The following is a 16,708-nucleotide window of genomic DNA, read 5'->3' as shown; positions in this document are numbered from 1 at the left end:
CGGGCCACAACAGTCAGGAAGACTGCAAGAAACCCATGGGCTTGAGTCATGCCCTGAAAGGATTGGATTAGAAAAAAAAGAAAATTACTAACATGTATTGTATGCCTTTTATATTCTAGGCACATGCTAGGCAATGTTTTAGCTTATTGTGGTCTCATTACAGTTTTGCAAAGTATATATGTACATCCATGTTTTACAGGTGAGGAAACTAAAACTTGGTTAATGTTATCAGATATTGTCTGAGTTTCAAATATTATCTATGCTACCAAATATTGTCTACATTGTACAACTTTTTTTTTTAGAACTTTCTCTCTATTTTCATACTTTATTTTTAGAGACGTACACCAAATTCATCATGATTGAAGACAATAAGGAAAACAAAGATCTTTCCTTAGAAAAGGGAAGAGCAACTCTCATTTTTTCCTTAAAGAATGAAGTTGGAGGACTTATAAAAGCACTGAAAATCTTCCAGGTAAGCAGTCTCTGTATTTCTGCATAAAACTGTTATAAAATGGGTCTGTAAGATTATTTGTAAATTCTTCAGAGGTGGACTACAGAAATGTTTTAAACACTTACATTTCTAAAATACTGCTCGATTCTATCAAATGGGCAAAGGATACAAACAATTTATAGAAGAGGAGGTACAAATAACTAATTAAGAAATGGGGGAGGAAAGATTCACTTTACAGATTTTGAAGAAGCAAATTTTAATTTTATTTTAATTAAATGAAATATTGAAATTTTAATGATATTATTTAATGGTACATTAATAATATATTAAATGCTATTATTTTATATAGCAAAATAACAAAGATTCTACAATTATACTACTCCCTACTGTCAAAGCTTCAATGCATTTGGCCCTTAAATACACCTTTAGTGTGAGGGAAAATTGATGTGATGTGTAGGGAAACAATCTGGTAATATGTATTGTGAGTTTAAAATGTTCACATATTTTGACCCAGTAATTTTACTTCCATAAATCTATCCTAAGGAAATCAGGGTCAGTCAGTTAGAACAGGAATTTTTACTGAGTACTTACTAAGTGCAGCGTGTCCTGCTAGATATGAAGGTGTGTACCCTAACAAAGCAGACACAGTTCCAGCCCTCACAGTTGTGTATAATCTAGTGGAGAAGACAGACACTAAACAAATAATTTCAGTAAACAAATGATTACATGTGTGTAAACTGACCTGAAAGAGAAGAACCAGGTACTATGATAGCATTGAACTGGGAGACCTAACCCAGTTTAAGAGACACAAAGATGTATTTATAGGAATTAAAAAATTATAAACAAACTACTTGTCCTAAGGTATGGGACAGGTTAAATTATACTACTAGAACATCATTGGTATTAAGCTTGTAGGCTCTGAAGGCAGGCCACCTGAGTTCAAATCCTTGCTCTGTCACTTATTGGCTGTGTGATGGTGGGCAAATTAATTAGCCTCTCTGCGTTTCACCTTAGCATCTATAAAATGAGGGCCCTACCTACCTCACAGGGTCACTGTGAGAACTAATAAAATTAATATATTTCAAGTGCTTAGGATAGTTCAAAGTAAATTATCAATAAATGTTAGCTATTTAGAAATCAGATTTATATCCATATGATATACTATTAAATAGCAGTTTGAAAATAATATTTCAAAGAATTTAAAATTCTAAATATAACAAATAGTCTAGAAGAGTTTGTGATAAAAAGCACCAGTTTTTTACCCAGCACCTCAGTTCCACTCCCTAGAGGCAATCTCTTTTAACTATTTCTGTTCTTTAGTTCTTTTAGTGGTGAATTTATAATGTCTAAATATTGTCCTGATCTCTCTGAATTATCAATTTACATGATACTTATTTACTCTCTATTGTGAATGATACTGATACTGATACTTCCGTCCCTTCTTCCTCCTTCTCCTCCCCATATTTGATAATTACGTGATTACTGCAAGCTCTTCTTTTGATTACCTTGGAGTCTTTAAATAGTATACCTATATTTCTTCCATCAACTTTCTTTTTTATTTTGTCTTTCATCAAATAATACTTGTGCATGGTTTAAAAAGTCAACCCCACACTATAAAGCTTATAAAGAAAATAGCAGTCTTCTGCTTCATCTCTCTTCATTCCTAAATTCCATTTAATTTTTATGTTGACCTAGGTGCAGAGGGTTGAGCTAATCACACTCCTTAAATCACGTGGACACTGTCATCACTGATGGATACAGCTTCCTCCTGTTTTATTCCATCTCCATTTCTCTCTTCTGATAGACAACTGCTCTGATACGTTTGATCTACACACTGAATTGTTTTTTATGTTACTTAGAATCTATGTTGAGTTTTTGCCTGTGCATGGATTGGTAATTTATATAAATGTTATTGTACATACACTTTTTCTTGTACTCAGCACTGTGTTTTGAAGACCTACCTTGCTGCTACATATCCATGTCATTCGTTCTTCTGACTGCTGCAATGGTGTTGTGGGCGTGAATCCACCTATTTTTACTTATCCTCTGCCTATAGGGGGCAACCATCTTCAACGCTTTTAATTATATTTTCTCGTAGTAGTGTCCATATTTATAAACAATATGCTTATTCTGCTGCTATTCCTTGGTTTTTCCATTTGTAGATATTACCTATTGATTTTCTCCAGCGGAAGTGAAGGGTTAGCTTCCTTGGCACAGCTCGCTTTCCAGCGGCCCCTCAACTTCCCTTCCCCCCATCTTCACAACGTAGTTATGCCCCAATTTTTGGCTATATCAGTCTTCAGTGTTTTCATTATGAAGATGATGTAAATCTTGTTCAAAGAAGAGCCATATTATCCATTATTCTGACTCTTCTTTTCTCGTACAACAGGATTACAACATAGTTTTTAAGGGCATAGACAATGGAGCTAGACAGCCTGAGTTTGAATTCCAGCTCTTACACTGATTAGCTGTGTGCGTTTGGGCAAACTGCTTAACCTCTCTGTGCCTCTGTTGCTGTAATTGAAATATCTGATAAGGAATGTCTCACTTGTTACTTTAACTCTACCTGAATTTTCCTAGACCTTCTTGACTAAATTTTCTTCCAGGTAAGAAGAAAAGAAGCTAAATAACTTTTAAGTTATTTAGTTACATTTCCTCACCAAATTCCATCAAGTTTTTCATTTTGATAGCACTCAATTTTAGATTACTTTAGGAAGAATTGACGTTTTGTGTCTTTTTCTCCAAAAACATAATTTATAGCTTTATATTTATTCAAGTCATCATTTGGAAAATATTTATGAATATACTTAGTCTAAAAATTCATAAGAAATAGATTCAATAAAACTCTCCTTTACTCCTGATCAATTCCAATATATTTTATAACTGGCTCTCTTGTATTGATTCCATGATAGAGTCTACATTCCAGGATAAACCCTGCCTATTCCAATTTCCCAACATCCCTGACATTCACTCTCCTTTCTTATTTATCAAGTTAATGTTCCCTGATAATTATCTCATTCTTACCTTTGCTCATACAAGTTCCTCCTGTTTGGAATCTTACTTCTTCCCTTTGTCTTCCTATTCTATCTATTTTTTAAGACTCATCTCAGTTCCTATCTGCTCCATAGAACCTTCTACCTTCTCAAACTCCTGATGTTTTTTCCCGTTTCTGAAAATCTTCTGCACCTGAACACTCACTATTTGTATTTTCTCTTAGTCTTTCATGTGTTAGTCAACTAGATTGTAAACTACTTGTACGTCTTGCCCTTCTTTGTATGCTTCACAGCCATTACTTGGCTACACAGGTGTTCACTAAGTTAATTTAGATTCATCTGGTTAGTATTGGAGATCATCTACTCTAACTTTCTCGTTTTTTAGATGAAGAAAACTGTTGGGTGACTGATTCTTATGTTTCATGATTATGTCACCAGGGCTTTTCCTCAGCACCCAGATTGGTAAGAGAAGATACCTTCCCCCCACAGGTTTACACATATGGCACCCCACAGCTCAGGCTGGCACGCGAAGAGATCAGAAGTAGCAATCTGATTCAGCTGGTTACTGAGTTTGTAGCTTAAGATATTGGAGGTATTAAATATTCCATGTTCAAGCTGTTCATCTAATTGTATTAAATGCATTATTGCAAAGGAGACTTTTCTTTTTAAAGGACTAACACTAGATCACTTAAAAAAAAACCTAGCCTTTATTTGTGAGAATTTTCAAAGGGTTCTTTTTATCTAGGAGACTAAGTCTTTTGATTTGAAGGCCAATCAGTTCTGGCAACCTGAGGGACTTTCTACTTGGTGTTAATTTAATTAGATTCTGGAGGGTGTGATGAATTTTTCAAACTTTTTTTGAATAGTACCTAATATTCAGGGGGAATTATTTTGCTGTTGATGGCACTAAAAACAGCCTTTTTTCCCTTTGGCTATTATGACAAGTGATGAGACTGATTTTTAGTGGTAATGGAAGTAATCTGCTCAGAGACTATAACCATTTGAGGCAGTCATGTATAATCTTCATCCTCTGCTTTCCACAGGAGAAGCATGTGAACCTGTTACATATTGAGTCCCGAAAATCAAAGAGAAGAAACTCAGAGTTTGAGATTTTTGTTGATTGTGATATCAATAGAGAACAACTGAATGATATTTTTCATCTGTTGAAGTCTCATACTAATGTTCTCTCTGTGAATCTACCAGATAATTTTACTCTGAAGGAAGATGGTAAGTTTGAAAAGTGAAAATACTACTCAGAAGATTAAGTTCATAATGTGTGTCCTATCTTATGTTTAGCTTGAAGGCATGAAAGTAAAAATAAAACACTGTCTATTCAAATTGCTTACAATCTGATAATGAAGAAGATACAAAATGTAATTGCTCAAAATGCTAAAGAAAAATTATAAAGCAACATTTTATCAAGGGCGAGAGAAGTGAAAAGGAAAACTTGAGTACAAGAAAGAATTTAGAATAGTTAGAAATCCATTGTTATCTCAATTTCCAAATCATCAGGCATTTCTTGATTTCACAAACCTCCAATTCCCAATCCCTGAGCACTTAGTAACTCTTACAGGGCAGATACCTAGCAGATATTAAGTGAACATTTGAATTTGTTGAGAATGTTGACAATTACTGACAACTATGATGTGAAATACTCTATATATGCAATACAACATTCTTCCTTGTCCTCACTTCCACCAAAACCAAATGGAAAGCTTCTAAGTTTTCAGATACTCAGGTAGCACAGAGATAATCTAAAATCTTCTACTGTGAAAAAATCCTTGCAGTTTACTTGGGGCAAGAGACAAATGGATAAATCAGTCACATTTTATATATGGTACTCAATTTAAAATAATCCCTTCAGATTATGTCACAATATTTGGGTGTAATCAGGGCTGATATTCATCTGTTATGTATTCATATGGCTGTATAAGGTATTAAAATATCAAGATTCTACGTCCACGTCTGGCTGGCAGATAGCTTTTCCCCTGAGTCCCTTAAGTGCTCCTCACCATGCCTGAAACCCATGTGCCCCCAGTTCTCCCCTAGGAGTCCTATGCCCACCACAAACAACTAGAGGATTAACACCTGGTAGAGCAGGAGCCTGGGACTCTGCTTGTGTCTATTTTGAGTGATTGGTGCCCCTGTTGTTTTGTTGCTAAATCTCTTGAATATCACTTCTGGGTATGTTAGAGCATTAAACTGGAGCAAGAAGAATTGAGTCCTAGTCCTCTCTGTTCCATTAGAGATGAATGATCTTGGATAAGTTACTTCACCTCTCTGGACTTTGGTTACCCCATCTATAAAATGAAGAGTTTTATAGAGTCTAAATGGTTCAGCTGATTTTTAGGGAACACCAACTTGTATCAGATATTTCTACTAAGAAATGGGGATACAAAAAGAAATAGTCCTACCCCTGGAGTCGTTCCCATTCTTTTCTGTAAGACAGCCATATGCAGATACATTATAGTAAAACATAGTAAAAGCTTTCAGAGAATTGGAGTCATAGTCATGGGAACCCAGATGATAGAGAATTAGCACCACCTACAGGGTCAGGGAAGGCTCATTTGATTTGGGTCCTGAAGGAGGAGAAGGATAGTCTCAAGAAAACAGAAGGATGAGGTGCAGCAGGATGTGGCATGGGATAGGTATTCCAGGGAGAAGACCAGCATTCACAAAAACTCAGAGTTTTAGGAGAGCGTGTATGTATGAGGGATAGTGAGAAGATCAAAGTGGCAAAGACATAAATGATCTCTAGGATCCTTTTAATCAACAAAAATAAACATTCAGAGTTTTAATTAAATTTGCTAATTAAAAATTAGCCTTACTTTTTAAGGCTAGCTAAATATGTAGCTTAAATTTTTTTGAACTTTTGGTCTATTACTAAAGTACATCATTTCTGCAATGCTTAGGAAATTAAGGCTCAAAATATTTTTAAACTCAAAAACTTTGAATAAGATTTACTTATTAAAACTAGACCAATTTACTTGTATACATTGTGCCTCAACGTACAAGCTAAAATTAAAAATCTCATCCAAATGCATTTATGACTTTCTTAATTTCTTCTTCTTTATTGCCTAATTTAAGATGGTCTCTTCAACTGTTACTGTTTTTTGTATTTTTCAGGTATGGAAACTGTTCCTTGGTTTCCAAAGAAGATTTCTGACCTGGACCATTGTGCTAACAGAGTTCTGATGTATGGATCCGAACTGGAGGCTGACCATCCTGTAAATATTTTACATAAATATTTTCATGAAAATAATTTAAAGCAAACTAAAAAATTAAGGGTATTATTTTTCTTTGCTGGAGAAAGTGCTTATTCTAGACTAAATAGGATCTCGATTAATCTGGGTTTCAGGAAGTGTTATTAGTCTTTCATGTTGGTGGACTTCAAACCAAGTGACTGAAGAGCATCCAATCTCATTGGCTCCAAAACATCTGTATCATGCCTGGAATTCTTATCACTAAGAGCTATTCCAAGAATTACACTACAATGAACACCATATCTGCAGTGGGTTTCTATCAAAATGGGCATGGGCTATTGGAGAGGGGAGTAAAGATAGGAAGGGGAAAATCATCACCCACACTGCCCAGCATAATTGGTTTATTATGCAGTTGATGAATTAGGAAGCTGTTTCCTTGGAAAATCATATGGGATACAGTACAGGCATGAGTTGCAGAATTAGTAAGTCTAGAGCATTAGGACTTCTTATGGAGCTCTAGGATCCTAGGAGGGGAGGAGAGAAGAGAGTCAGCAGTAGAGTCACACAGACCAGGGATTTAATCTAGCTTCTACCACTTATTAGCTGTGTGAATGTGACCGTATACTGCCTTAGACAACCCCCAGCCGATCCATCCATTTATTCTATAATATCGTATTGAGTAAGTATTGGAATTAATAATTTGCTGTACCTGCCCTCTGGGAGCTTCTAGTCAAGTTGAAAAAGTAAATCACACACACACACACACACACACATATATATAAACACACATACAAGATTTAAATATGAAAAGTGTGCTAAGTGGCATGGACAGACTGCTTTGAGATATACACAAGAGAGTAAACACTTCTAGCTGAAGAGGTCAGAGAAAGGCAACCTTGTTAACTTGACCTTAAAGAATTTTGGCAGGAAAGAGATGGAGAGGAAGGACAGTTCATTGCCAAATGAGCAAAGGTTCAGAGGCAAGAAAATCTGGGGCATGTTTACGGAAAGGTGTGTAAATCAGTTTTACTGACCTACTACCAAGTCCTGCTGATTTTCACCTCCAAAATATTTCTTTAATTTGTTCCTTGTTTATTCTTACTACCACATCCCTTAACTGGTCTTCCTGCCTCCAGCCTTGCCGCCTCAAACCTGTCCTCCTCATAGTCACTAGAACGATCTAAAGCCTCAGTGTGACCGTTATCCCTCTTGTGCCTAAAAACCACCAATGGTACCTCAGTACAGATCTAAGAAAATTGAAAACATAAGTCCACGCAAAATCTTCTACACAAATGTTCGTAGAAGCATTATTCATAGTAGCAAAAAAGTGGAAACAACCCAAATATCCATCCACTGGTGAATGGATAAGTAAAGCATGGTATGTCCCCAACATGGAATATTAATGGCCATTAAAAAAGCATGAATTACTCAACATGCTACAACAGGGGTGAACCTTGAAAACACTGTGATAGTGAAAGAAGCCAGTCACAAAAGGCCATATATTGTGTGATTTCTTTTACATGAAATATCCAGAACCGGCAAATTCATAGCAACAGGAAGTAGATTACTGGTTGCCAGGGCTGGGGGTGAGGGAAAATGAGGATAGACTGCGAATGAGTAGGGTGTTTTTTTTCAGTGTGATAAAATGTTCTGAAATTATGGTGGAGGTGGTTGCACAACACTGTGAATATCCTAAACCCCCCTAAGTTGTACACTTTAAAATGTCAGTTTTAAGGTATGTGAGTTATATATTGATAAAGCTGTTATTTTTTTTTAAAAAAAACCCAATGGCTTCCAATTACCCCAAGACTAAAATCCAAGCTCTCAAACAGACCTTTACTAGCAGACCTGTAACTAGTCTTCACCATACTCCACCTCACTCTCCAGGCTCCAGCAACGTTGCATTACCTTTATTTTCTTAGGCACAACATACTGTTTTTCATTTCTGTGCTGTCCTTGGTGCTGTGCTTTCTGTCCTCCTCCACCTGGCTCTCTCCACTCCTCTTTTAGCTTAGGAGTCATTGCTAGGGACCCTTTCCTGACCCCCACTACCCTCTTCGCATACTCTGGTTTATGAAATGTTTTCTAAATCATCTGTTAAGTATTTTTTATGCATATTTAAAAACTTTTCTTTAATTATCAGGGCTTCAAAGACAATGTCTATCGTAAAAGACGAAAGTATTTTGCAGACTTGGCTATGAACTATAAACAGTAAGTGTACTATAAAAATAACTTATTCAACTTTGAACTAATGAAATAAATGGAGTAAATTATGCCTATATAGTAAATAGAAAACAAGATACATGCTACTGTTTAATGGATGCTAATTCAAGATAACTTCTCTTTATCTCATTAGTGGAGACCCCATTCCTAACGTTGAATTCACTGAAGAGGAGATTAAGACCTGGGGAACTGTGTTCCGAGAGCTCAACAAACTTTACCCAACCCATGCCTGCAGAGAGTATCTCAAAAACTTACCTTTGCTTTCTAAATACTGTGGATACCGGGAAGATAATATCCCACAATTGGAAGATGTCTCAAACTTTTTAAAAGGTAATGAACTGATTAATTTTTTGTAAGGGAAATATTGAACTCCATTTCAATCACAGTAGAATTTTTAATAGAGGACTAAAGTCCAGTTATTTGGGAGGTCAGAATTTTTCTGTATTCTGTCCTGGCAGTTCTCCAGGCACCACATTTGAAGAGGGACATTCATAACCTGGAGCAAATGTAGAGGAGAGTGAGCAGAATTGTAAGAGGATTGGAAAATGTATCATATAATTAAAATTTGAAGGATTCTCAGGGTGTTTAACCTGGAAATTTAGGGGACTTTATAGATTTATTTAAATATTTGAAGGTCGTCTTATGTTATAGAGGGATTCCTATGTGGCTCTGAAGTAAAGGACAGTAGGATAGAAACAGCAAACTTTTAGTTCGAAATGGAGAACATCCTGTTAAAAGAGCCATCTGAAAATGGGACAGGCTCATGAGATGGTTAGTTCCACATCCATGGAAATGTTCATGCAAAAGTTCCACACCCACTAGAGGGATGTGATAGAGGAGATTCAGGCACCTTCGGGAAGGTTGGAGTAGATGATCACTGAAGCCCCTTTCCACACTAAGATTCTATCATTTTCCTAAAGAAGATGATATGTTAGTAGAAGCGTAAACAAAGACTAAGGACAATTTTGCTCCTTTTAGTTCATCATGCTTATTTGGTCCAGGCTTCCTTATTTTTTCTCACTAGTATAGGAAGTAAAAGGATCAGTGATCTCCAGGATCTACAATATGTAAGAAAAATAAATATCCCCCTTTGGTCTCAGCAGATTAGAACCTTAGGGAAAAAATAGGCATTATGTTTTTGACTCAAAGGGAGTTTATCTTATTTCCATCATGATCTGAAATTACTATCTTTGAATTTATTATATAGACTGTTATAAAAATACACATATTTATTCAAGTCCATAATTCTCATTACTCAACCACTATACACAAAACTAAGAACTAAACAGGAGAGGGCAATATAGTTTTTACAAGGGAAGAACTCATATAAGTGGTTCCTATAAAAACTAGATTTAAAAAAAATAGTGATTCAGAATGGCAGAGAACCAAAGCACATGACCTTGTGTGGCTTAACGAAGATGGACTAGCATATGCTACAGAAGTTGTTATCAAATCACACTTGCATGCGATCTGGAGGAAATATTTTGTTATAGATGCGAAACTGAAAGCTGATCACTTGGGGTCTGGAGCTTGAGCAGGCTGCAGAGCTTGTTGCTAAAGGTGTTTCAAGGGAAAGTGTCAAAGAGAGAAACCAATATTAAAAGACAGTTCAAACAAAACACGAGTTGGAAGGGGCTACCTGCCCTGGCAAATATGGTGGCCACTAGACAACCATGGTTGTTTAAATAATTTAAATGAATGTAGGGACTTCCCGGTGGTCCAGTGGATAAGACTCTGCCTTCCAATGCAGGGGGCATGGGTTCCATCCCTGGTTGGGGAACTGAGGTCCCACATGCTGCGTGGTGCGGCCAAAAATAAATAAATAAAAGTTTAAACAAATAAAATGAATGTAAATCAAAATGTTAGTTCCCCAACCACATTAGCCACATTTCAAGTGCTCAATAGCCACATGTGGCTAGTGGCTAGCAATAGGCTAGATGTTGAACATTTCCATCTTTGTGAAAAATTCTTTTGCCCATCGGAGTGGGAGAATCCAAGTACAAAGCATTGGGGTGGAACTGGAATTACCAGAGTGTGAGAGTTTGAAATGAAGGACAAGATCAGAGCTTATAGAGGTCCCCAGAGCCACTGCAGCCTAGTGGAAGGTGACTTTTACAGTGGGCATGCAGACTCAGGTATTGGGGAATGAAAGAGCACCATCCAGTTTAGATAAAATAAAGAAACTACAAGAGGTAGTACTGGCTAAAAATGACATAGTTTCAAAAATGGTTCTGATCTAAATTAATAGATCTTGTTAGTGAGTTTTTTTAAAAAAAAAAGATTGTCTAGGGGATAGTCTAAGCCCTTCAGGGAGACAGCAAGGTGTAGTGTAAGGCTTGGGTTCTCATCCTACCTTTATCATCTACTGTGTGGCCTTGGGCACATTACTGAGTCTCTGAGCCTTAGTTTTATAGTTGTCACAATGAGGAGACTAAACTTTAACTCATATTGTAAATATGAAAGGAGATGTGATGTGTAAAAAATCTAACCCATTGCCTGGCCATGGTAAGTGCTTAATAATTATGACTTCCCCGAAGTGCATGTATGATACATTTTAGTTTCATGTTCTCTCTCAAAGTGTTACCTCGTGCCACTGGCAGAATTAAAATGTTGCAGTAAATAGTCTATTCTAGTGAAGATTTTCTCCTTTGCTTTGCAGAGCGCACAGGTTTTTCCATCCGTCCCGTGGCTGGTTACTTATCACCAAGAGATTTCTTATCAGGTTTAGCCTTTCGAGTTTTTCACTGCACACAGTATGTGAGACACAGTTCAGATCCCCTCTATACCCCAGAGCCGTAAGTACTTCTACTGCAGCATCCATCCATCATTATGGTACCTACGTCATGATTTTTTGTGAGGATCAAGCGAATTAGCACATGTAAAGCATTTTGAATGGTGCCTGGCATGTAATACATGTTCCATGCTCTATACATGTTAACCATTATTATTACTATTGTTAATTGACAACCTATTAGGTGCCAAGTGCTGTCCTAAGCATAGGGGATGTAAGACTGAAAAAAATCAAAGTTTCCTGCCTTCATAGAGCTTATATTCCAATGGGAGATATAGATAATAAACAAACAAGTAAATATATATATATATAAAATTCAGATGGTTATAAGTACCATGGAGAAAAATAAAGTAGGGAAAGAGGACAGAGTTGTGTGTGGGTGGGTGTTTCTATTTTGAAAAGGGTGATCAGAGAAGGACTGACTGAGAAGGTCACATTTGAGCAGAGACCTGGTTTGGGGGTTGGTGGGGTTGACATGTGGATGTCTGTGCGTATTTGTATGAACTTATGTACGTATGTTTGTGAGTGGCCAAGGTTTTGAACCAAAATAGTTCCTTTACTGTAATAGTGTCCTTTGTGGTCCATTTCCAAAGTAATACCACCTGATCAATTTGAATAAAAGTAACATCAGGTTTTGATTTGATTGAATGGTTGATTATGCATTTATGTTAAATGTCACAGTGTGACAACTTGTACCTCTTTTTCAGAGATACCTGCCATGAACTCTTGGGTCATGTCCCCCTTTTGGCTGAACCTAGTTTTGCTCAATTCTCCCAAGAAATTGGCCTGGCTTCTCTTGGAGCTTCAGAAGAGGCTGTTCAAAAACTGGCAACGGTATAAATCTGGAAATAGCTGTATAGATCAGTAATCTTTAACTGGGGTGGGATGTGGGTATTTGTGTAGTTTAAAAGTACCTACTCAAGATGAGCATTAGAAAATTTGTCTTTGCTCATATTTAATTTAATTTAAATAATTTAAATAAAATTAAAGGAAGATGTAAAAATTTAAGGCTTATCCAAAGAAGACCTGAGCTTTAAAAAAAAAAAAAAGGCAGAGAAACAGAGAACACTAGAATACAATAATGTTAACAGTTGGTATACCTTCTTTTTTTAGTAAAAATGATAGGTTCCCTAAAAATGATGCTAAAAATATTTTTGAGCACTAGGTACAAAACATGCTGGAAATACAAAGATGAATAAGGCCTGGTTCCCACCTTCAAGGAACTTATACACAGACACTTATGTTAGAATGAGAGGAGATCTGTAGAGAAGCTCAGGCAGGGTGCTCTGGGAGTGCAGAGAACTGCCTGGGGAAAGTTTCATGGAAGATGAACATCTGGACCAGCCCTGGGAAGATGAGTAATGTTTTCACCTGCCAGGAAAAGAAGGAAGAGCATCTCAGGATGAGGGCACACAAGGAAAGACAGGAGGTGCTTGGTGTACCTGGGGAAATGATAAGAAGCTGGAGCAGAGTGTGTGAGGGTCGGGGAGGTGGTGTGAAATAGGCTAGATGGTTAGAACAGTGCCCTCAAATTCTGGTTTGGGGACCCCACAGGGTCCTTGAGTAAAAGATCCATTCAAAATGCAGAGTGGATTTTAATGTGAGAGACAGAGTTCATTGATATGGTTTCAGATTCCACATTACAGCTGTACTTTAAGAAACTACCACTTGCTGAGTTTTGATGTTGTGTGAAAGAAGAATAGCCACAATTACCTGAGAAGGCTATTACAATATTCAACCCTCTTCCAACTACTTATCTGTGTGAGGCTGACTTCTCTCCACATACTTGAACCAAAACAACCTATTGTGACAGGTTTAGTACAGAAGCAGATGTGAGAATCCATCTGTTTTCCAGCCAGACATTAAATAATATCAATCCAGACACTAAAAAGATTTGTGACAATATAAAACAATGTAACTTTTCTTACCGTTTTTTTGTACAATATAGTTACTTTTGATTAAAATGTTATTTGTGTTACCATAAAATGGTTTATTATAATTTTGACATTAATTAGTAAACATTTAAATTTTTCTCAGTTTACATTTTTAATATGGTAAATATAGCTAGCTCTATCCCACATAAACAAAAGGTCTTTGGGGTCCTCAGTAACTTTTAAAAAATATTTATTTATTTATTTACTTATTTATTTTGGCGGTGTTGGGTCTTAGTTGCCACACAGGGGATCTTCGTTTCGTCATGTGGGATCTTTAGTTGCGGCATGCGGACTTCTTAGTTGAGGCATGCATGCAGGATCTAGTTCCCCGACCAGGGATCGAACCCGGGCCCCTGCATTGAGAGTGTGGAGTCTTACCCACTGGACCACCAGGGAAGTCCCTCCTCAGTAATTTTTAAGAGTATATAAGAGTTCTGGGAACAAAAGTTTGAGAAGTCTGGTTTGGAACTAGGCCAGATTGTAGAAATACTTGTGAGCTATCCTGGGGGTCTTGGATTTTATTCCAGGGTACTTTGGGTCAGTGACTAAGAGTTGTAATTTGTTTTAAATTGAGTCCTTCAGGATGTGAAAGTAATACTGATGTCCTTTTGCAGTGCTACTTCTTCACTGTGGAGTTTGGTCTATGTAAACAAGAGGGACAGCTAAGAGTCTTCGGTGCCGGCTTACTTTCTTCCATCAGTGAACTCAAAGTAAGAGCTGTAAATCTTTGCACATAACCATATTCACTTAATGTAATTGATACGACCTGAAACAGTTTCTGGATTTTAATTAATTTATTTTTATTATTTATTTATTTATTATTTTTGGCTGCCTTGTGTCTTCGTTGCTGCGCACGGGCTTTCTCTAGTTGTGGAGAGCGGGGGCTACTCTTTGTTGTGGTGCACAGGCTTCTCATTGTGGTGGCTTCTCTTGTTGTGGAGCACAGGCTCTAGGTGCGTGGGCTTTAGTAGTTGTGGCACACGGGCTCAGTAGTTGTGGCTCGTGGGCTCTAGAGCGCAGGCTCAGTAGTTGTGGCGTACGGGCTTAGTTGCTCTGAGGCATGTGGGATCTTCCCGGACCAGGGCTTGAACCCACGTCCCCTGCATTGGCAGGCAGATTCTTAACCACTGTGCCACCAGGGAAGCCCTAGTTTCTGGATCTCAATAAGAGCTTACTGTGGAAAATACTTGGGGTGGCAGTAAACATTACCTAAGAGGCATTTTTCTCTATTTCCTAAGTTTTCTGAATAGATATAGATAACTATTCAGAATGTAGTTATATCTTTTAAATAAAAAAGTATTTTAAAACAAAGTCTTGCTGTTTCCTCACCATTTTTGGTGTGCTAGCAACAACTTCAGTAATTTCTAGGGAATTCTTTGAGATGTATTACTTATCCAATAAAGGAATGAACTTATGTTTGTTGAGTGGTGGATGTGCATGAAATATTGTCCACGGTACAGTCTTTCTCTCAAGGAGCCTACCACCTGCTGGTGGGTACAAGTCATGTATAGGAATAACTAGTGCAGGGTAGAAAGCAGATGTCATAATGCAAGAATAAATAAATAAAGATCCTTGGGTACCTCCTACATGGAGAAGAGTGTTAGAACAATGGAGTTGTCTTGGGGCATTTATAGGGAATAGCAAGCCATTTGTTTTGCTGGCTCTGGCAGATGTGTGTAGAATGTGATCATGAAAATAGATAGTATCCTTTGATTCACTGACTCTTCATCCTCTAGCACGCACTTTCTGGACATGTGAAAGTAAAGCCCTTTGATCCTAAGATTACCTGCAAACAGGAGTGTCTCATCACAACTTTTCAGGATGTCTACTTTGTATCTGAAAGCTTTGAAGATGCAAAGGAGAAGATGAGGTAAAGTATATCTTCCTCATGCCTTAATTTTCCTCTGCAAAAGATAGGTCCAATAATGGTGACAAGTCACAGAAGTAAGCAGCTGGATAATTAGAAGCCCACCAGGCACCTTTTGCCTGTAACACATCTCTCTTTCACAGTAAATATTTAGGGTGTGTTGTTTATAATGATGTTCAGTGTTGCAAATATGAGTCAGATACACTGAGAAATTGGTTACTTCCTATTCCTTCCTATCAGAGAGTTTATAATCTAATAGGAAAAATAAACTGTATGCAAATTACTATATAACAACTAGGAAGCCTTAAAGAGATACAGGTGAAACACTGTTCTGCATTTTATTCAGGAGCAATTCATTCCAGCTAGGGGAACAGGGAAAGCTTAATGGCATTTGAGAAAGGACTTGAAGTATACACAAGATTTAGATATGTTAATTTTTAGACTAACGGACAGTATTTGGTTTTTATCATTTTCTCCCTAGAAATTGATTGCCTCATATTTGTTTTCTTAAATAGAGAATTTACCAAAACAATCAGGCGTCCATTTGGAGTGAAGTATAATCCGTATACACGGAGTATTCAGATCTTGAAGGACACCAAGAGCATAACCAGTGCCATGAATGAGCTGCAGCATGAGCTTGATGTTGTCAGTGATGCCCTTGCTAAAGTCAGCAGGCAGCTGAGCATCTGACAGTTGCCAGTCCTAATCCCGAAAGCATCTGAGCATTCAGAGGCCTGTGGGCCAACTGTTGCTTTGCTTGATGACCTGGTTGTGGAGGAACAGCAGCCAAATAATATTCTCTATTCCTATTCCTTAATGGACCATTAGTCTTTGAAAATGTGTACCTGGATACTCTAGCCACTACTTTTTTTTTTCTTTTGGTAACAGCTTTAGTGATGTATAGCCTAATTTTATTTTCCCCAGTTCTTCTTGAGTAAAATGACTTTGATGATCACTTAAAATACCTTGGTGGTTACTATGGAGCTGATCCATATTGTTACTTAAGATTCTCTTATTTCTACAATAGCTTACTTATAACTGAATTTGTGCCAAGCTTGGTCACATTCACATGCCCAAATTTAATAGGGGATCAGCTGTCTCTGCTGCTAGCCTGAGCAAAAGCAGAGAGGCCTTTGAATATGAAACATACCTGGTAAAGAGCAAATAGTCTATTTTCAAGTGTAGTGTCTTGTAGGGAAAAAGGAGTATCTAAGTCTAGAAAGGTTGATTGGACTATAATCCTTAA

General features: G+C 37.2%; 1 protein-coding gene across 1 annotated transcript; it reads left to right on the top strand.

The window, feature by feature from the left end:
* The first annotated feature begins 355 nt into the window (after positions 1–355).
* On the top strand, positions 356–16,243 carry TPH1 (tryptophan hydroxylase 1). Its single transcript, XM_059929581.1, has 10 exons — positions 356–472; positions 4,488–4,671; positions 6,571–6,671; positions 8,791–8,858; positions 9,004–9,200; positions 11,530–11,665; positions 12,369–12,495; positions 14,210–14,305; positions 15,332–15,465; positions 15,978–16,243. Exons 1-10 carry the CDS (start codon positions 356–358, stop codon positions 16,150–16,152), a joined length of 1,335 nt encoding a protein of 444 aa, XP_059785564.1. The 3' UTR covers positions 16,153–16,243.
* The last annotated feature ends 465 nt before the right edge of the window (positions 16,244–16,708 follow it).

The sequence above is a fragment of the Balaenoptera ricei genome, chromosome 8 (genome assembly GCF_028023285.1).
Source record: "Balaenoptera ricei isolate mBalRic1 chromosome 8, mBalRic1.hap2, whole genome shotgun sequence".
In the NCBI taxonomy this organism is placed as follows: domain Eukaryota; kingdom Metazoa; phylum Chordata; class Mammalia; order Artiodactyla; family Balaenopteridae; genus Balaenoptera; species Balaenoptera ricei.
This window is presented reverse-complemented; position numbering and strand designations above follow the sequence as displayed.

Bases quoted from the DNA above. Each gene is read 5' to 3' on its own strand.
- TPH1 (XM_059929581.1), top strand. From the start codon at position 356: ATGATTGAAGACAATAAGGAAAACAAAGATCTTTCCTTAGAAAAGGGA. The intron at 473-4,487 runs GTAAGCAGTCTC...TGCTTTCCACAG, and splicing joins AAGCACTGAAAATCTTCCAG to GAGAAGCATGTGAACCTGTT. The intron at 15,466-15,977 runs GTAAAGTATATC...TTTCTTAAATAG, and splicing joins GATGCAAAGGAGAAGATGAG to AGAATTTACCAAAACAATCA.